Genomic DNA, 22,600 nt, shown 5'->3' with positions numbered 1-22,600 from the left:
TGGTAGAGCTAGGACTTCCCTGGTGGTCCAGTGGCGAAGACTCTGAGGTCCCCAATGCAGGGGGCCCAGGTTCTAGCCCTGGTCAGGGAACTAGATCCCACATGCGGCAATCAAGGATTCCTCATACCACAACATAGATTAAAGCTCCCATGTGCTGCAAATAAGACCCAACACAGCCAAACAAAAAGAAATAAGTAAAAATTTAAAAAAAAAGAAGAAGAGTACTACTAAAAAAAAAAAAAATTCAACAGAATGTATTACCACAGGGTCACATAAAGAATAATCTAGGGTTTGCTTCCTGTTTTCAGGGAGTGTATTTAGTGATCATTTGGTAGGTTTAACTGAATATTGAAGACCATGTTTATATGTTTATTGAGCGTTATCACAGCACCTGCATCTTAACTGGGCAAAAATAAACTCAGGGCAAATGTGGATGATGGGCCAACAACCCTCAATTCTTGCTAAAAATTTCTTTGGAATTCTGTCAATGGAAAGAAACAGTCTCTGCAGGAGAGGACCCCAAGGTCATTTTATGGAGGGGGCTCTGTCATTTTATGAGGGGTTTCCCTTGTGGCTCAGCTGGTAAAGAATCCGCCTGCAATGCGGGAGACCTGGGTTTGATCTCTGGGTTGGGAAGATCCCCTGGAGAAGGGAAAGGCTACCCACTCCAGCATTCTGGCCTGGAGAATTCCGTGGACTGTAGAGTCCATGTGGTCGCAAAGGGTCAGACAGGACTGAGTGCCTTTCACTTCACTGTCAGTGCAGGAAGCAGTGCCGAGCACCAGCCTCATTCAGTCCCAGTCTCTGTGCCAACAACAGGCCGTCCACAAGCAGCTGCTAAATGATGACTCATGCTGAGTCAGGGACAAGTGTTGGTTAAAATGTTTTATAAAGCAGGATCTTTAGGAACTGTAATTCTCAGTGACACCTTGAGCCTATAATCCTTTTGCCCAAAGGAGTTAAAGTAAGTCCCAGTCTTAGCTAAGGCTACCGTAACAAACTCATCAACTGGTTGGCTTAAGTGACAGGAATTTATCTTCTCACAGTCCTGGAGGCTGGAAGTCTTGGGTGCCAGCAGAGTTGAGTTCTGTTGAAGGTTCTCTTGCTGGTTTGCAGACTGCCACCTTCTCTCTGGGTGCTCACCACCCCTCTTTATGTGAGCAGGGCAGTAAAAGCAAACTCTGCAAGTTCTCTGGTGTCTTTTCTTATAGGGGTGCCAATCTCATCGTGAAGGTCCCACCGCCATGACCTCATCTAACCTTGATTATCTACCAAAGTTTCCACCTCCAAACACTATCCCAGTGGAACTTAAGGCTTCACCATATGAATTTTGGGAAAAAGTGAGTGTTAGTCACTCAGTCGTGTCCTACTCCTTGTGATCCCATGGACTGTAGCCCAACCAGGATCCTCTGTCCATGGAATTCTCCAGGCAAGAATCCTGGAGTGGCTTGCCATTTCCTTCTCCAGGGGATCTTCCTCACCCAGGGATCAAACCTGGGTCTTCCACACTGCAGGCAGACTCTTTACTGACTGAGCCACCAGAGAAGAATTTTGGGAAAGACACAAATATTTAGTCTATACCAGTCCTCAATACACATTTGATGGAGAAAAATAAAAGAATGGTACTCACTGTGCTAATTAAAAAAATGTAAAGAAAATTTTTATATTTCAAAAGTGCCCAGTATTTAAACGATGACTAGGCAGAAACATAACTGTATGGGTATGTTTGTATGGGTACCAAGAATGTGGATGAAATGAGATAAAATGCTGATTACACAAACTTAAGTTTCAAACTATTTTCCCAATCAAACTTTATAAGGGCTTTTCACCAGGAGTTAAGGTGCATGCTCAATGGCTCAGCTATCTCAGACTCTTTGTGACCGCATGGTCTGTAGCCTGCCAGGATCCTCGTCCATGGGATTTTCCAGGCAAGAGTACTGGAGTGGAATGCCATCTCTTTCTCCAGAAGATGTTCCCGACCCAGGGATTGAACCTGCATCTCTTGCATTGGGAGGTGGGTTCTTTACCACTAGTACCACCTGGGAAGCCTCAATTTTTACTTTTTTCTTCCTAACCTTGCCCACGACCAATGATAGGACCAAAGAAATCAGGAGGCAAAAATGCCAGTATTAATAATAACAACCAGGACTTCCTTGGTGATTCAGTGATTAAGAATCTGCCTGCCAATGTGGAAACATGGGTTCGATCCCTCGTCTGGGAAGATCCCACATGCCACCGAGCAACTAAGCTACTGCACCCTAGAACCTGTGTTCAGCAACAGAAGAAACCACTGCAATTAAAGGCTCATGCACCAAAATTAGAGAAAGCCCTTGTGTGGCAATGAAGACCCAGCACAACCAAAACACAAAATAAAAAAGAAAAATAATAATAATGACAAAACAACCAGTAGCAGGGAATATAAAACGAGAGAAGCATGAGACTATAAAGGACATGGACTAGATAATTCACCATCAAAATAATAATATTTGACACATCACACTACGCTAAGCACCAACAGACAGGAGGTGCAGCTATACAGGCAATTCTTTGGAAAAACAAATTAACAAGTGAGTTAAATTGGTTAGCAAAAGGTCAAAATGAGGTCATAGTCATGAGTTCAGTTGCTTTCATTCTGTCCTAGGATCACAGACTGCTCACAGCTGCCTCTCTGACTCAGCCAGCTGTCTCTAAAACATCTGTGTTTTGGTCACAAGAGGAACTGAGAACATAAAGAAAAAAATGATTCATCACTATTGAGAGAAAATAATCAGTAAATGAAGAGCACCGTAAATGGAGACAGTTTGGTATATTAAAAAATGGGAATCTGCACAATGGTAGGTCCCAGGATATATATACCTTAAAGGTGCTAAACAAAAATACCTGTCAACCTGGAATTCTATACATAACTAAGTTATTGTTTAATAAGAACAACTTGAGGAAATAACTAAGATGACGGCAGGAGAAGGCAATGGCACCCCACTCCAGTACTCTTGCCTGGAGAATCCCATGGACGGAGGAGCCTGGTAGGCTGCAGTCCATGGGGTCGCTAAGAGTCGGACACGACTGAGCGACTTCACTTTCACTTTTCACTTTCATGCATTGGAGAAGGAAATGGCAACCCACTCCAGTGTTCTTGCCTGGAGAATCCCAGGGATGGCGGGGCCTGGTGGGCTGCCATCTATGGGGTCACACAGAGTCAGACACGACTGAAGCGACTTAGCAGCAGTAGCAGCAAGATGATGGCATTCAAAGAAAGAGAGGAATCAAAAATATAGAAAATGAGATCCTTTGCTGAAAGGATTGGCTGCAAACAATGAATCAAGTTAAAGGCAGAACCTATGACTGAGAATTATGGCAATAGAACAGACCATAATATTAAACTTTAAGAATACAAAAATAATGTATCTTACAAAACCTGTGAGGAGAGCTGAAAAAATTATGAACATTATTTTCCTTGGTTATATTAACAAGGAATCAAACAATCATCTAAAATAAAAACATGGAGTTTAAAAAAAAAAATGGAAAAAAAAAACCATTTCCCAACAGCCCACAAAAGTATTCAGTCTTACAAATGAAAGGTATTTCTAGCTATAAAAGAAAAATTTCAGACTACCTGCAACATGGCAAATAGTAGGAAGACTCTAAAATACAAATAAGGAATGTTACAAGTTGACCATTTAGGAGGTATTATTCAATAGAAAAAGTCAAACACCGTTTAAAGGTTCTGAGCGAATATCTCACCAACAACACCGCCCCCTCATACCTTCCCAAAAGTTGTTTAAAATCATGATGTACTCTGAATTTCCTCAGATGGCAAGAGCTCCTCTCCCTGCACCAGGTGGCTCTGCTTGGCTTACCAAACAAACCATACACCCTCATGACCACGACAAGCCAGTCCCAGTACTGAGTCCTTGGTGGCTATGATGACGGGTCCCAAGATAGGTGCGTGACCAAAAGCAGGAACAACGGGAATTCCCTGCTGGGAATTAAGCGTGTGAACTACCAGGATGAGGTTGGAATTCCAAGCTGGGAAGACACATTCCCAGAGCTACTGGCTGCCATTTTCCCTGACCTCCTAGGGGAAGCCCATCTTATGCAGATATAATGAGGTGAACATAAAGGATAAGGATAAGCAGATAACAAGAGATCCCAACAGAGAAATTCCAGGAAGCACTGAGTTTCGGTTCCAATGTCTGAGGATCCAGTTTCTGGATGCCGCTTTAAAAATTCTGTAAGTTATCCCCACCCTAAGATTCTCTCCATCAGTAGGAAAAAATATTCTCCATGTACAAGTGGATTTCAAGCACCTGTCAATATAAACTGACTAAATTCACCCTTCTTCCTCATTTTTCTTTTCTAAGACTCAGCTAATCACTTATGAACAGGATCTCATTTCTCTCTATTTTTATTAACACTTGAGCCTAGTTTTCATATGATGGACACCTACTCTTCCTACAATTTCCTCAGCTTAGGTTCCTTCCCTTTAAAAGACAAAGCCCAACAAAAAACAAAGCCTCTCCCTTTCCCGTGAATTGCTCACAAGTTCTTTGCCTCTTGGTCTTTCCTCAAAGAGGCCACAGATGGCTGCATCACCCAGACATGTTATTCTTCCTGTAACCAACCACAATTTCACTTTCCTCCCATGCTATTCCCTCAAAACTGCTCTCCCATTTGCCAAGTTAGGAGGCTGTTTTATTATAAAACAACGTCCATGATTCAGAAATGGACAAAAGAGATTATGTACTGGGTGTCTCAGCAGTGAAATACAGGTGTTGTCTTCCAGAGTCTGGGAGTGCTGGGGAAACGAGATCTGATTCAATGGGGTATGTTCTTCTGACTGACTGGCTGTAGGTAAGCCTGTTGCAAAGAGCAGGACATGGGGCTGGGCAACTGGACAACAGCAACAAGGCTACCTGCAGGGGCAGATACTGATCTGATAGCAGTGCAGATGCTTCCTGCTTCATGCACTGCAGATCGGATGAGTCCTATTCACAGCCCTGGGAATGAAGTCTGTTGAAAATGAATTTAAATCTCTTCAAGTCAAACTGCATAACACCTTAGAGGTTATCTGATTGATTAACGAATTGAGGAAAGTCTTTGATATGCATTCATTGTGCAACACAGTCATGATTTGCCTTGTCAAAAATTACACTTCAACCACTTCTGGTTTGATGCTGGGAAAGACTGAAGGCAGGAGGAAAAGGGGACGACAGAGGATGAGATGGTTGGATGGCATCACCGACTCGATGGACATGAGTTTGAGCAAGCTTTGGGAGTTGCTGATGGACAGGGAAGCCTGGCGTGCTGCAGTTCATGGGGTTGCAAAGAGTAGGACACGACTGAGCAACTGACCTGAACTGAACTTGTGGTCTTAATCCCATTTGCACCCCCATCATTTCTCTCGTTTAGATACTAACCTAGCTTGACTTCCAGCACACAATACCTCCTGGTTCTGAGCCTTAGTTTCTAGCTACTGCTTATCTTCCATTGATTTACTTTAATTCTCTTAAGGTTGCAACTCACCAGGGTTCTTTCTTAGGATTCTTCCCCAGAGGCATCATGAGGGTAAAATGAGGGCAAACACCTGGCAAGGTAGCTTAATACCTTGTTAATGCTCAATAAAATTTAGATGGCACTAGCATCATCAACATTATCACCATGTACCAACATCATCACCATTCAATTTTCTGTAAGCCTTTCTTGCCCCTGAGATCCTCCTTTAAGAACAGGTCCTGTGTTCTACTTGTTACTGTATCCTTGGCACCCAGAGATATATGTTCGAAGAAGGAAGAGAGAACCATTGGGCTCTAGAAAAGTATTTATATAATCATCTTGCACTGAAATATTTTTAATGAAAGATATATTTAAAAAGCCACAAACAAGCATTTGTCTCCTAACATCTGCTGCTGCGACTGCTGCTAAGTCGCTTTAGTCGTGTCCGACTCTGTGTGACCTCATAGACAGCAGCCCACCAGGCTCCCCCGTCCCTGGGATTCTCCAGGCAAGAACACTGGAGTGGGTTGCCATGGCCTTCTCCAATGCTGAAAGTGAAAAGGGAAAGGGAAGTCGCTCAGCCGTGTTCGACTCTTCCCGACCCCATGGACTGCAGCCTACCAGGCTCCTCCGCCCTTGGGATTTTCCAGGCAAGAGGACTGGAGTGGGTTGCCATTGCCTTCTCCCTCCTAACATCTAAGCACCAGTAAAATTCCTCGGGAAAGTCTGGGATGACTCCTCACTTCTGCTCCCTTCTCCTACCTGCTAGGTCATGGGGTCTAAAACCTTGACAGCCTACAGTCACTGGTGGAATAGGGTGAGGGGGAAGAATAAGCTCCAGTTGGTCCCCAGGAAACTGAGAAATTGGATATGCAGTCAGAGTGACCAAGCAAGAGGGAAATGCTAATGTAGTTATTCTCCTTAAAAAAAAAAAAACAAAAAAAACACCTTCAGGGACACTTTTGTTGTCACAGACGTGAAAGTGAAAGAAGAAGTATTAAGTCACTCAGTTGTGTCCGACTCTTTGTGACCCCATGGACTATAGCCCAGCAGGCTCCTCTGTCCATGGAATTCTCCAGGCAAGAATATTGGAGTGGGTTGCCATTTCCTTCTCTAAAAGTAAAAGTTGCTCAGTTGTGTCTGACTCTTTGTGACCCCAAGGACTATATAATCCATGGAATTCTCCAGGCCAGAATACTGGAGAGGGCAGTAGCCTTTTCCTTCTCCAGGGGTACAGTCCATGGAATTCTCCAGGCCAGAATACTGGAGTGGGTAGCCTCTCCCTTCTCCAGGGGATCTTCCCAACCCAGCGATTGAACCCAGGTCTCCTGCATTGCAGGCAGATTCTTTACCAGCTGAGCCACAGGGAAGCCTGTTGTTAACAGAAGAGACCAAATTCATTAAAAGGGCTCACAAGGCCTGATGTTTGGACCCTTTCTTACTTCTCTAGCCTAACTTTTGTCTAATCCATCTTAAGACTCTGGCCTGTATGCATGCTTGTACATGATCTCTGTGGGTGGTGAGCTGAGACAAGCAGGTAAGACCAGAATTTCAAGACGAAGGAGAAACACCCAAGGGCTCATTCTCCCTCTCCCCACCCACTCCCACCACGCTATGACCACCAACAATCTGGCAAAGTCTGGGACTGGAAAGAACAATTCTGTGGCTTAGCTCTGGGACAAGCAGCAGACTAAAACAGGAAGCGAAGCTACCCAGGCGTTAGTGGGATCTCTAAGTGGAGTGGGAATAAGGGTTGTTCTCAGGGTTATGAAGAGTGATTTTTATAGAGTCATCATGCAAGTAAAAACATCTGACTATTTATAACTGACACTGAAGAAAACCTTAGATGCTAACTATGATATGTACATCAAAAGGGTCATTCAACAGAAAATGATACAATCAATGTCATTAAATAAATGAGTTGCAGCCTTCAGAAAAATGAATTTAATATTCATTAATCTGCAGGTGTATCCAGAAAAGTAAAATAGTATCTAAAACCTATAAGCATGCATGCAGAGTCCCAATTTACCAAACTCGTAATTTACCCACAAAACTGTACTATAGGAACTCTTCAATTGAATGTGAATATTATTTCCAAAAATGTGTATTTTAGAAATGTCATAGCTAGGCAAAGTAAATTTGTTATCAGCGCTTATATAATAAATTTTTTTAGAAAAATATAAAGAATGCAAATATTAGTGATTTCTACTTAAGTACAAAGAAGTATCTTTTCACATCATGGTTCATACTCCTTCAAGACAGAAATAACTTGATATGCAATAGACTGTGATAACACCATGCCATTTTGCTTTTCAAAACACAGGAGAATTTAGAGATGGTCTTTTCTTATAGTGCTATCAATGAAAATATACATGTGGGTATATATATATATTTCATTAACACACATTTTGAATCCAAAAAGGTCAAAGAAAATCTTCTTGTACATAAAAGATTATAATAAAGAAAACGTTGGTAGGTTATCTCTTGTTTATGGAAGATAAGAAATTTTGCTTTGTCAAGAGGTATAAGACTAATTCCTTGAAAAGTTCTTAAAACACAAAGAGTCACATATTGTAGGAATATATAACTATCTAGAAATGTGGGATAACATGCCTTGCTGCTGCTGCTAAGTCGCTTCAGTTGTGTCTGACTCTGTGCAGCCCCAGATTTTCCAAGCTTTCCCGACTCCAGTTATTTTAAACTGAATTAATTTTAAAAAATACCCTATACAATAATGGCAAGAAAATTGGAAAATGGCAAGAAAAAATGGAAAAATTACATGAAGGCTGAAGATCTCTACAAATGGCAAGGGAGTGATTTCCAGGATCTAAAAGTTATGTTAAAAAAGCAAAGCACAGAACAGTACTTACTGTAAGCTACCTTTTTTATAAGAAAAAAAGGAAAAGTATCCATTCTTTCTTTTGCAAGAAGGATAAATCAAGAATGAAGAAAATATTTATTAATAGAGGATGGGTGGCAAGTGAGATTTCAGAGGGCAACTTCTTACTTTAGTGTTTCAATAATCTAAGTGTTTTACGTTTTCAAATAGTAACAAGAAGGAGTGAAAAACTAAAATTAAATCTAAACAGATAAACAAGCTAAAATATATCAAATTGATAACAAAGTTAATTCTAGTCACTTTTATTTATTTCTAGAGAGTTTTTATTGGAGTATAGTTCATTTATGTTAGTTTCTGCTGTACTGCAAGATCAGTCGGTTATCTATGTTCCTTTTTAGATTATTTTCCCATGGACCATTAGTGTTGAGTGGAGTTCCCTGTGCCGTACAGTAGGTTCTTATTGGTTATATATAGTAGTGTGTATGTGTCAATCCCAATCTCCCAATTTCTAGTTACTTTTAAACACAATACCTTGACTACACAGCCATAGTGGGATACACTCTAAAGATAAACAGAAGTGCCAAGATACCTTCAAGTTTGCTCAGTTGAGTGTTTCCTCTTTTTTAAAAAAATGGAAGTATATTTTACATACAAGATTATACTTAAATTGGTTTTACTAATAGTTTAGGAAATTTAGTAAATAATTTCAAAAATATTCATGCATACTGTAGGATACAGCCAATAAATATGGTATGGGGAATCATTAGGAACCAAGATGTTCACTGCAAATGATAAAATACAAACATGAAAGAAGTTAAATGAACAAGAAGCGCGCATGTGGCCCAGCATGAACCGCCGGCCAGCACGGAGACTCACTTCCTGGCAGTACTGCAGGATGCCCTCCTTGGTGCCGATGCAGGTTTTGGTCCCCGACGGGTCCGACTCCCACTTCCCGTTCTGCACGTTCATGTGCATGTTCAGCTTGCCACAGAACATGGCCACCTGGGGTTCCGCAAGCAGCCCGGCATTGCCGTCAGTGGGCACCTGCAAAAGGAGCTTTCGGTTAGTTACAGAAATCCATAGCTCTGGGGTGGAGGCTGGAGGAAGGGCTATGAAGAAACATGGCATGGACATATGCAAAAAACAGCTCTATTCTTGGGAACTCTCAATTATCAGTCTCCATGGGTAAAGCTTTATGTGTGCTGGGCTTCCCCGGTGGCTCAGATGGTAAAGAATCTGCCTGCAATGTAGGAGACCTGGGCTTGATCCCTGGGTCGGGAAGATGCCCTAGAGAAGGGAATGGCTACCTACTCCAGTATTCCTGCCTGGAGAATTCCATGGACAGAGCAGCCTGGTGGGCTATAGTCCATGGGGTTGCAAAGAGTAGGACAGGACTGAGCGACTAAGCACAGCACAGCATATATATACACACATATTGGCCACGCCACACAGCTTGTGGGATCTTAGTTCTCCGAGCAGGGATTGATCCTGGGTCACAGCAGTGAAGCACTGAGTCCTAACCACTGGACCACCAGGGAATTTCCCATATAAATATTTTTAAAAGGGGAAAATGGAAGTTCTGAAATATCCACACTACCCCACTTACGAGGTTCTGATAGCTCAAAAAGGAAAAAAAAATCAGCAAGAGATGAAAAATAAATTGGCAAGAGTGAAAGTCTTATTCAAAACCAAAGTAGCAAAAGACAGGACATGGTGGCCAAGTAATTCCTCCCTGGTTAAATCCAGCTGCAGAGGAAATGTGTGAGGTCCATGCCAAGAAGAGTTAACTCCCAACAGAAGCCATTCATGTAGCTGGGAACCGGGCGATTCTAGAATAACTTGTATCATGTCTAAAAATTGCTCACAGGAGGGAAAAAAACAACAACACTAAAATTACATCAAGAGATTTCGGTTAAAGAAAGAGCTTCCTGACACTTCTTCCCACAGAAATGTAAAAATAGATCAAACATCTGTCCATTCTAGTCATCATCATATATATTTTGTCCATAAATCCCTAAGAGGATTTTTATCCTTTAAAAAAAAAAAAAAATCTTGCAGTAAACCCAACTGAGACCTCTCAGACCTGAGCAAAAGCTCCTGGGCACAATCTCTAAAACCATGTTTCAGGTAACATTTTCAACATTTCTAGTTCTGCTTTGTAAAATGTATTTAGTAAGATTCTGTTTCTCTGATGCCCGAGATAACAAACAGCAATGCAAACCATAGTACTGGATCATCAGCAGAGTAGCTGGGATCCCTCAGCTCCCCAGTTTGGGGCTTTACCCAGCATCCGTCCATGGGATTTTCCAGGCAAGAGTACTGGAGTGGGTTGTCATTTCCTTCTCCAGAGGATCTTCCCGACCCAGGGATTGAAGCCGGGTCTCCCGCATTGTAGGCAGATGCTTTACCATCTGAGCCACCAGGGAATTCCTCTGTAATTTCCAGGTCGGAAACCGAGAGGCCCATGCTCCAACAGACGCAAAGAAACCGTCTGAGCAGAATGCTCCACAAACGTTAACTTTCACAGTTTTCTTGACGGAATAAGAGTAAATTCAACGCCTTGATCCTCAAAAAACAGCATAAAAATTTTGTCCATTTTACTGAATTAAGTAGTAAGATAATAACATTGCAAGAAAGTCAAGTAGTCAGATACCTATAGACAAGGCCCCCCATATTAGATGCAATGAAGGACATAAAATATATTTATAATATAAATACATAAAATTTATGTATTAATACATTTATTTTTAAATTCCACTGTCAAGGAATTGAAAATCTAACAATGAAATCACCATTGTATTCGCCATGGTACTTTATTCTGCTCAAACTCATTCTTGTCCCAAAGACTTCCAGTCTAAGAATCTCGAGAACTTACCCCTAACTGAACAGGGAGACTAATGATCTTTTACCATGGTTGGCAATAATTTTGTTGAATAAACTCCCCCCCTCTCTATTTCAGCATTTCTCTGTACCTCAGATTCTCCACAGTGAGTTCACCACAGTTTCTATCTCCTTGTCAACACGAAAGCCCTTCATTCCAAATCCTCCCCTCAAGGAACATGAGGTATCAATTTCTCTCCCCCATGGCAGCCAGTTTCCAAGAGTCCCACTAGTCCCTACTTCCTAGATTAATGCTCTCATCACTGTCATCCATAAAATATTCAGGGTTTTTCTGCTGCAGCAAATAAAATAGGGCAAAAATGATATATGTTTTCCAAGGCAAGGCTGTAAAGGGCATTAGGGTTGCTTCGCTGCTCTCTGGGATCACTTGGTATTGGGAAGGAGCGGGTGTCCAGCTGCCACTTTGAAAGGACACTCAAGCAGCCCTTTGGAGAGGCCCATGTAATGTGGAATCGAGGTCTCCTGTTAACAGCAACATTAATGAGCCTGGAAACACCCTACAGCCTCATCAAGCCTTCATCTGCTGACATGACTGAAACCTCAAGAAAGAACTCGAGCCAGAACCACCCAGAAGACACTCCCAAATTCTCAATCCACAGAAAGTGAGATAATAAGTCTTTGTTATTCTAAACCATTAGTTTTGAGGTAACCTATTACACAACAATAAGATACCCAATAAGTTCTTCCTTTTCTCCAGCTTCACAATACATCCACAAACATGTTCGGATCTCCTCTACTGAAAAAAAAAAAGCAAATAGACAAAACATATTTCCTTCCATTCTGTTATATTCTAGAGCAGGGAGGGTCAACATATTTTCTATGTCAAAGGCCAGATAGTAAATATTTCAGGTTTTGTGAACCGTACAGTCTCTCGTACCTGCTCAACTCTGTTGTGTGTGCGCTGAGTCGCTTCAGTCATGTTGGACTCTCTGCAACACTATGGACGTCAGCCCGCCAGGCTCCTCTGTCCATGGGATTCTCCAGGCAAGAATACTGGAGTGGGTTGCCGTGCCCTCCTCCAGGGGATCTTCCTGACGCAGGGATCGAACTTGTGTCTCTTATGTCTCCTGCATTAGCAGGCAGGTTCTTAACCGCTAGCGCCAACTGGGAAGCCCTTACGTCCCTTGCTGCAGTGCAAAAGCAGCCGCAGACAACATGGGTGTGGTGCTTCATAGGAACATTTTCTTCATAAAACAGGCAATAGACCAGATCTGGCCAGTGGCCCCCAGTTTACCTATCTTTGCTCCAGAAGAACTATTATTTTTTCATTTTTTCCAACAAATCCTATCAGATGGTGATTTAAATACTCAGTGATACCACCTTCTTACCTGCTTCTTAAGACTCTTATAGTGTGGTTTACATTCCCACCCTTGGAACAATTTTCTCAAAGGTTACATATAACTTCCTGAGAAAGGGAAGTATTTTTCTCCAATACCTGTTACTTTTCAGTTTCTTTGCCATACCTGAATTCTTCCTTGCAAGTCTTTCCCCTTGGCTTCTGTTGCAATGAACTAGCCTGGCTCTCTATTTTTCTGATTATCCTCTTACTAACTCAAAATCCTTCAATGCCACAAATAGGACATTCCTAAAGATTAGGCCATTGCTTCTCTTTTACCTACTTGAAGAAGTCTTTCACCTCCTTGCTGCTGAGTGGCAACTAAAATATAACAATGGCAATAATACATAAATAAAGCAACTAACATTTCTTCATTCAGTAAATGTGAGTATACAATACATGCTAGGCACTGTGTCTTTAGGGACAAAGCAGTAAGTCAGGCAAGTGCTTATCCTGATAATAACATGACCAACCAGTCTGCTTGGGACTAAGGGGTTTCCAGGATATGAGCCTTTTAGCGCTAAAACTGTCAGAGGCACCGGTAAGTTGAGACAACTGGCCACTCTATCAGACAAACATATCAAATGTTTCTCCACTTTTCCTACCTTGACTTTTTACCGTCTTTCTATTTTTTCCATTCTTCATTATTCTTCTGTCTTTTTGACTTTACAGTTATTTTAATTGCCATCTGTTTGTATGTTTCTATATTCCCACTACCAAGTGGTGGTAATCATTCTCTCATTCCCCTCAAATGAACTGATTATGGCCCTATCATCTTACTGGAATACATCTTTAATTGCGTATGGTTTTCTCCTTTTGACAATGGGAGTTAAGAAGACATATGCTTCAATTCCTTTCAGATTTCTACCAGATGAGATTTAGTATTAACTTAAAAAAAAAAAAAAAGTATGGAGAGTCATGATCATTAACATGCCCACTTTCTTAGAATGGAGCTGTTTAATAGTTCAAACCTTGATTCCTGAATACTTAGGACAACTTATTATGCTGGAAATTATAAAATTGGCTGTATGTGCATATCTGTGACATCTGACATTACAAGAAGCCCTTTATAAATAAATACTTCAATCACAAAAACATATTTCTCAGGCAAAAATTCTTTTCCAAGCCAACACCAGCCATGCGCAAGATCAGAGTAAGGGAATAGTAGAGAACAAACCGAACCTGACACTTTTCTATTCTTAATGAAGTCTGCCTGCAAAGAATTTCAGGTTTTAAGTAACATATCCCTGGTTCAGTTAATTAAGACAAACAACCCAGGATCCTTACTGGTGTCAAATAACCCATCTAAGAAACAAAGCCTGGTTTCTGAGAGCAGCCCACTCACTCGCTGGCAGTCAAACAGAAGGAGACCATGACCACGCCAAGGGGGTCACACAGAAGATAATACCTAGCCTTCCAAGGGCCCAACAGGTTCACCCAAATCCCTTTCCCTGAATGAAGCCTCAAAAAATGGCTTAATACATCATACACAATGTCCTTTTCAGGGCTTGTTAAAATGAACACTCTTAAAACTGAAATCTTTCCATCCTAGAGTAAATTATTTGCAGCTAGTGACCAAGTCATCCTAAAGGTAATTATTCCTAACTTTTACAAAACATTTCTCTTTTTAATAGAAACGATAAACTCTTGAGTGGATGGGAAATATACCCACTTAAATAACTATTACTTTAATTTTGCTTTCATCTTAACACCATCTAAAGTAACAACTTAATGTTACTTGGCAGAAATCTAAGACAACACATAAAAGATTGGCACCCTGCTATAAGCGGCCATTCATAGTCTCTGCATTTCAGAGAGACTGAAGACGAAGATAATTCGTATAACTTGAATGACTTTCCACTGACATCATAAGACCAAAGATGCTTTCCCATGGGAAAACAGTGCTCAATGACAAGGAACAGAATAACCGGCCGAAACAATGGCGCATGCACATTGCCTCAGAAGCAACAGGCTATTTACAGAATGCTCTGAACTACAGAGACCCAAAGCTACACCTAAAAAATGCTGTCAATCTTTTAAAACCAACCATTTGCTGCCAGCTCCGTATTTTAGGGTCATCACATACAGACAAGCTGCCCAAGTGAAAATGGACTTTCCAAAAGAAAGTTAGCTAGAGAACAGCTTTTAAAAAGCTGAAGGAGAAATTAAAACAAACAAACAAAATATATATACCTAATCTGGGCCACTCTGCTGAAGTGACCCTGGAAACCTACACCTAGCCAGAATCGGTGCAATTTACAAGCACAAAACCAACTTCTCAAACAAGTTCTCTCACTGTCTTTCAAACTGGGTGTTCCCTTTCTCCAAAAAGTTTCTCTTTATTATCATCAAGGAGATCAAAATTCCTTATAGAGCTGGCTTGGCAGCATTCCTCCCCACACAGTCCCAACTAAAAGAGAAAGGGAACAAGGAACTCTCTGTTTCACTGGCCGAGAAGTCTAACTTGGCAAGGAGAAGGCACAGATCCATAGCTTAGTGCATCCGTGGATTTATGTAATTTTAGGGTTTGTGGCTAACGAAAACCATCTGGTTTCTGCATTTAAACGAACTTCTCACTGGTCTGAATAGCTGGCCTCCTATAGCTGAGTACTGACTACTATTTAATCAGTACACAATTTCCTTGGAGTGATTAGATTTTATATAGTGAGTATCTTTTAAAAAGTACAATATGATGCTACTTCTATCACAGCCATGGTTTCCTCATATAAACAATTTTCCGTTAGCCTGGGCATAATACAATTATACCCCTTGCACACGCAGAAAAATATTTTAAAACATTCAAATTTTCCATTTTCAGTGTAATTATTCGGCAGCATCACAATCAAGAAGATTTGAGCATGAACTCCTTTCAAGGCCAAATAAAGTGCCTCATTTAATCCTTAACAAACAAATTTTCAGTCTCCAAAGGAAAAGAAGATCTGTAAGGCTTTCCTTCAGAGAAGGCAATGGCAACCCACTCCAGTACTCTTGCCTGGCAAATGCCGTGGATGGAGGAGCCTGGTGGGCTCCAGTCCATGGGGTCACTAGGAGTCGGACACGACTGAGTGACTTCCCTTTCACTTTTCACTTTCATGCATTGGAGAAGGAAATGGCAACCCACTCCAGTGTTCTTGCCTGGAGAATCCCAGGGACGGGGGAGCCTGGTGGGCTGCCGTCTCTGGGGTCGCACAGAGTTGGACACGACTGAAGCGACTTAGCAGCAGCAAGGCTTTCCTTTAAATGCAAAAAAAAACAAACAAACAAAACCCAACAACAACAGTAACTTAAGCAGAAGCAGACCATCTACAATTGCCCATTTTGTCTCCAACAGAGGAGAAATGAAATTAAAATCAGGACCACAGAACTGAAACAATCTGTAAAATCATCTGTCTCAACTCTAAGCAGAAGGAAAAGGCTCTGAAGGAATTTGTTTAAGGTCACAGAAGTATGAACAGGCAGAGCTGGGAGCTGGACCTATGCCATCAAGGGTTTTGTTGATGTGACCAGGGTGACTCTCAAATTAAAATGGAAAATTGTAATTTTCCAAGGTTTGGCCCCGGTGTGTGGGTGTGTGTATTTGTAGTGAGAAAGAACAGAGGAGCTAATCAAAGCATACAGGAAACTGAAATGTGATTACTGAAACTGCACACACAGCTTCAATTTACCTGCGTGGAGAGGGGCTACACGCCTTACACTCATTAGCTGCTGTACAATTATTTCAGAGCTCGACAACATGACGTGCGTAATCAGTGATGTCCAACTCTTTCGTGACCCCATGGGACTGTAGCCCGCCAGGCTCCTCTGTCCATGGGGATTCTCCAGGCAAGAATACAGGAGTGGGTTGTCATGCCCTCCTCCAGGGGATCTTCCTGACCCAGGGATCAAACCCGAGTCTCCAGCATAGGCAGGTGGATTCTTTACCACTGTGCTACCTAGGAAGATCAGAGCTCGAGTTTCAGGCTTAAAAATGACTTGTCACAAGTGAGTGAAGAAAGAAGGCATCCCTTTCAGAGATCTAATCCACATATTTCACTCCTTGAAATCTGTATTCTTTTGGGGACACCAGTGAACTGGCTTCAAATGACAGTTCTAGCTCCTAGATGGATCCATGGCCTCTGCTGATACTGATAAAACTAATTCTTAAACTGAGACACACAGCATGGAGGCCATCCCAGGGGTGCAGCCCACATCACAAGTCTACACCTACTTCAGCCTGCACGTGAGGGAAACACCTGTCAAGGAATCCTAACACACAATCACAGTCTTCCAGCTGAGCGTGAGTTTGATTTACCCTGAAAATAGAACCTGCTAGCCACATAAGGCAGAGAAGGCAATGGCGACCCACTCCAGTACTCTTGCCTGGAAAATCCCATGGACGGAGGAGCCTCGTAGGCTGCAGTCCATGGGGTCGCCCAGAGCTGGACACGACTGAAGTGACTTAGCAGCAGCAGCAGCAGCAGCAGCCTTGTAAGGAAATTCCCTTCCCGACCTCTCTAGATAATCCATTTCCATATTGCCTCTTTTAAAGTTCTATTGATACTATGTATAAAATAGATAACTAATGAGAACCTACTGGGTTGTATTTTGCTAACAAAGGTCCATCCATATAGTCAAAGCTATGGTTTTTCCGGTAGTCACGTACAAATGTGAGAGTTGAATCATAAAGAACGCTGAGTGCCGAAGAATTGAAGCTTTCGAATTGTGATGCTGGAAAAGACTCTTTGGAGAACCCCCTGGACAGCAAGGAGATCAAACCCATTAAACCCATTGGAAATGAACCCTGAATATTCATTGGAAGGTCTGATGCTGAAGCCGAAGCTCCAATACTCTGACCACCTGATGTGAAGAGCCGACTCATTGGGAAAAAAACTCTGATGCTGGGAAAGGTTGAACTCAGGAGAAGAAGGGGGAGGTGGAGGATTAGATAGTTGGATGGCATCACTGACTCAGTGGACATGAGTTTGAGCAAACTCAGGACATAGTGAAGGACAAGGAAGCCTGGCGTGCTGCAGTCCATGGGGTGCAAAGAGTTGGACATGATTTAGTGCTTGAACAACACTGTGTAGCACAGAGAACTCTACTCAGTGCTCTGTGGTAACTTAAATGGGAAGGAAATCCAAAAAGAGGGGAAATTTATATACAGATAGCCAATTCACTTTGCTGTACTGTAGAAACTAACACAAAATCACAAAGCAACTATGTGGGCATGAGTGCTGAGTCACTTCAGTGGTGGTCGCTCTTTGCGACGCTATGGACTGTGGCCCTCCAGGCTTTCTGTCCATGGGATTCTCCAGGCAAGAATACTGGAGTGGACTGCCACGCCCTCCTCCAGGGGATCTTCTCGACCCAGGGATTGAACTCATGTCTCTTATGACTCCTGCACTGGTAAGCAGGTTCTTTACCAGTAGCGCTACCTGGGAAGCCCATAAAACAACTATGCTCCAATAAAATTTAATTTAAAACACTAAAGCTCTATAAATTCACTCTTGCACCAAATGTCTTTACAATAGTACTTATAAGACACTGTACTCCCCCAATCCATGGACTGTCTTTCTCTGAATGAAGGACATCAAACTTATTACTAAATTGTTTTAGTTTTGTTATTTGATAGTATCAAACTTTTTTTTTCTGCTTAAAGGATAGGTATTCTAAAATTGATCCCAGATTCCTTACAACAAAGGCCTGTAAATAAATTCTTGCTGCTGGTGCCCAGCAGAAAATCAAGAGTTCTCTTAACAGAAAAGTTTGCTATTCAACACTCATGGAATTAATTACCCATGTTTACAGCACAAATTTTAGGCAGGCCCAAGAAGAGTGATGCCCACTGCCTGGAATAGATATAAAACTGGAATTAAAAAAAACAAAGCCTCATGTAGGTCAACCAACCAAACTCTTAGGCCATAGTTTTCTATCCAATTAATGCCCATTTAGTCCTAAAGAGTAAATGTCCGATCTTTTAACTGAATGCATATATACATATACATCATATACATACTATACCACGTATAATTGTGTTTATTGTGCTCTGATGTAACAATCAAAATTCTTTTCAACGTCGGTCACTTTGATGTTTATCTCTTTAATTCTATCTTGTAGTTTTCCTGCCATGTTTCACATACAAAAACATACTGTATCATGATTTTTCTATTATTTTGACTGTCAATATTGCTATATCTCATTAGCCTTGATCATATGCACATGAAGATAGAAACAGAGTTAAGGGCAAAAATGGAAGCAGCTGCTTAGGCCTTTCTCATTTGACTCTCAGAAGAACCAAGATAATTCACTTCCACATCTACTTAGATAATCAGAAATGCTCAAAACCTCCCTAAGAGTCTAATTACTGTTGTTTACTCCAAAGTCCACGCTTACTCTTTTTCATAGTTAACCAGCTGGCATTCCTGCTACTAGTTCTCAAGCATTTTTATTTTCGGTTCTTGAATATTATTTTCAAATAAGTTTTTCCCTGGTGATAGTAGTATCTTGCAGTTCTTTGCTACTGGCTCTTAAAAATATTTTTAGACCAAGTAAAAGGGCAACAAATTCAGTTTTAAAAAAGATTTAAATGTTTAATCTGCATTTTCTAAATTAAACTCCTAGACGTTAACACTTAGTAACCTTTGGTAGCTTCCTCTTTAAGAAGTGAAGTCGCTCAGTCGTGTCCGACTCTTTGCAACCCCATGGACTGTAGCCCACCAGGCTCCTCTGTCCATGGGATTTTCCAGGCAAGAATACTGGAGTGGGTTGCCATGTCCTTCTCCAGGGGATCTTCCCGACCCAGGGACTAAACCTGGGTCTCGCTCATTGTAGGCAGATGGTTTACGGTCTGAGCCATCAGGGAAGTTCTCCTCTTTAAGAAGCTGCCCCAGATATGAAAAGGGAAAACTTTCTCTTAAATTAGTTCTTACCTTAAATCAGAAACAGCTAATCGAATCACCAAAGTAGGGGCCCAGAATTCCCAACAGTCCAAATTGTGAATGCATGTCCCTTCAAGGCTTATGTTATTTTATCTCTGTTTGCTAATTTCTCAACAATGAGCACATTCACAGGCAATGAGCATATCTATATATGCATATCCCTGTATGTGTGTTAGTCACTCAGTCATGTCTGACTCTTGTGACCCCATGGTCTGTATCCCACCAGGCTCCTCTGTTCATGGGATTCTCCAGACGAGAATACTAGAGTCGGTTGCCATTTCCTACTCCAGGGGATCTTCCGGACCCAGAGATTGAACCCGGGTCTCCTGCATCAGGCAGATTCTTTACCATCTGAGCTAGGGAAGCCCCATATTCCTGTATTATATCTACTATAAAGCCACCTTAAAATATGTAGTAATGTGGTGTTAATAGCAGTAATAAACAGAGTTTACAGGTAGAGAGCAACTAGAGCAAATCTCAAAAGACAGCGTTTTGCTAAAGGCACACTCTAGAGTTACTGCATTTAAGCCACATTGCTAAAAAGCTGAAGGACGTGGAAACTGAGCTCCATGGGGATGCTGGTTTGAATGGCATTCACTATAAAGGAATCTTATGGTACCAAATGAACTATTTTCCAGTATGATTTCCATTAGTTCTGACAGCTAGGGTAGATAAGCATTCAGCCCATAATGCTACAGAGAAAATTGAAACTTTATTACTTCTCACACTTTAGATACAAGAGATAATTCATTCAATTTCAATTTTTTAAGTATTACTATTTTATATCAAATTTGGCCAAGCTCAGCCAAGATCTTCTTAATCAAGGGCTTCCCTGATAGCTCAGTTGATGAAGAATCTGCCTACAATGCAGGAGACCCCAGTTTGACTCCTGCGTTGGGAAGATCCCCTGGAGAAGGGATAGGCTACCCATTCCAGTATTCTTGGGCTTCCCTGGTGGCTCAGCTGGTAAAGAATCTGCCTGCAATGCGGAAGACCTGGGCTTAATCCCTGGGTTGGGAAGATCCCCTGGAGAAGGGAAAGGCTACCCACACCAGTATTCTGGCCTGGAGAATTCCATGGACTGTATAGTATAGTCCATGGGGTTGCAAAGAGTCAGACATAGCTGAGTCACTTTCATTTTTCAGCCAAGATCAGGTGACTCATAGGCGTGTGAGCTATAAAAACTGTTATTACTTTAAGCCACTGAACTTTGGGTTGGGTTGTGGCTTAGCAGCATTGTTGTAGCAAGAGAAATTAATACAGACAAGTATTATATACACCAATAAATAAAGTACTGACAGAACCAGGGCCCAACGTTATTTCAGAAGGAACACAATCAAACTGAATTTTTAAAGTATATGTGTGTTAGCCGCTCAGTCGTGTCCAACTCTTTTAGACCCCATGGACTGTAGCTCACCAGGCTCCTCTGTCCATGGGATTCTCCAGGCAAGAATACTGGAGTAGGTTGCCATTTCCTCCTACAGGGGATCTTCCCAACCCAGAGATCGGACCCGCATCTCCTGCATTGCAGGAGGATTCTTCACCGATGAGGTTGTTTCCGCAAGTTTTTAAGCACTAGGACCTTATACTGAAGTAAAATTTTGTGTGACAGCCTCACAGCTAAGTTCCCCGCTTGGAACCCGGATGTCAGCCCTACCAGACTGCTGAGGTACTGGTCCCCTAGAAACTCTGCTTTTCTATTTGCTCTATTGTTACCCGATGGGTCTTAGTGAATTCTCAAAATGGTTATAAGGTTCCTCAGTACCCACAGAGGATTTGTTCCAGGTCCTCCCCCCTGCCCTACCCTCTGTATCAAACCCGGATGTTCAAGTCCCTTATATCAAAGGACATGGTACCATCAGCATTCCTCGGATACTGAGCCCCCAGTACCCAGGGCTAACTATACTGGGAGCACCAGCTGGTTCAACAGAGGAACTGAACTGTTCATTTGAGTTCACTGTAATTAACATAAATTTAAATTGAAAAACTGATTACTTAATCCTACTATTGAAAAATTTTAAAGCATATTTAGAAAAACTTGGATAAGCAAATCTACCCTGTGATTGTAAATTTTATATACTTTATGAAATTTTCCCAGCCAAAATTTAGTGTTCCAATTGAGATTTTGATGATAGGATTTTTCTTTTTCTTTATATGTCTGTAGCTGATAAACAGTTTGCTTAAATGCACTGGCCTTAAAAAGAAAATAAATGCATTTTGTTTTAACTCAATTGGCTTTTTTTCAATTGAAAAACAGTTGCTATACAATATTATATGTTATAGGTGTACAATATAGTGAGTCACAATTTTTAAAGGTTGTACTCCATTTATAGTAATTGTAAAATACTGACTATATTGCCCATGTTGTACTGCATATCCCTATAGCTTATTTTATACATAATAGTTTGTGCCCATCCCCTATGTTGCTCTCCCCCTTTTCCTCTCCCCATTGGGAACCACTCGTTTGTTCTATATGTCTGTGTCACTCAATGTTTTTGAAAGGAAATACTTTAATAAATATGGTGTAGTGCTATTAAATAGACGATGCTTCCGCTCACATTTTGTATGTGGCTGTGTGAATACAACATCAGCTCCAATACTTTAGCCACCTGATGCAAAGAACCAACTCACTAGAAAAGACCCTGATGCTGGGGAGAAAGATTGAAGGCAGAAAGAGAAGGGGACAACAGAGGATGAGATGGGTGGATGGCATCACTGACTTGATGGAGAGGAGTTTGACCAAGCTCTAGGAGATGGTGAAGGACAGGGAAGCCTGGCGTGCTGCAGTCCATGGGGTCACAAAGAGTTGGACGCGACTGAGCAACTGAACAAGACAACATTCTAATTACACTTTTTCCAGGAAAGGGCATGCAGATTTCATCACCAATTACTCATGCCACTAAGAACACAGTCCACCAACCACTTTGTGATTGCTGAAAGCGGTGGAACACAAGCAGGGAGAGTTCTTGCCACACATAGCCCAGGCCCAGCTGTAGGAGGCAGGTGTGTGTGCAGAGAAAAGGGCAGGGTGAGAAATGGGGACACAGGGAGTTCTGGAATGCTGTGGTAAGCACTTTGATACCTCACAAAGGGATCATACCACTTGGCACCAAA

The 22,600-nt window shown here is 41.7% G+C and overlaps 1 protein-coding gene across 7 annotated transcripts in view; it reads right to left on the bottom strand.

Moving 5' to 3' along the window:
• The window catches only part of APP (amyloid beta precursor protein), a 312,207-nt gene that overhangs the window by 234,210 nt on the left and 55,397 nt on the right, over positions 1-22,600 (bottom strand). For all 7 annotated transcript variants that reach the window (XM_005201137.4, XM_005201138.4, XM_005201139.4 and 4 more), the window contains exon 2: positions 9,209-9,376. In XM_005201137.4, the coding sequence (XP_005201194.1) occupies positions 9,209-9,376 (168 nt within the window). The remainder of the gene's footprint in view (positions 1-9,208; positions 9,377-22,600) is intronic.

This window comes from Bos taurus, chromosome 1, assembly GCF_002263795.3.
Source record: "Bos taurus isolate L1 Dominette 01449 registration number 42190680 breed Hereford chromosome 1, ARS-UCD2.0, whole genome shotgun sequence".
NCBI lineage: Eukaryota > Metazoa > Chordata > Mammalia > Artiodactyla > Bovidae > Bos > Bos taurus.
Note: the sequence above shows the minus strand (reverse complement) of the source record. Positions and strands in the feature narration are given on the sequence as shown.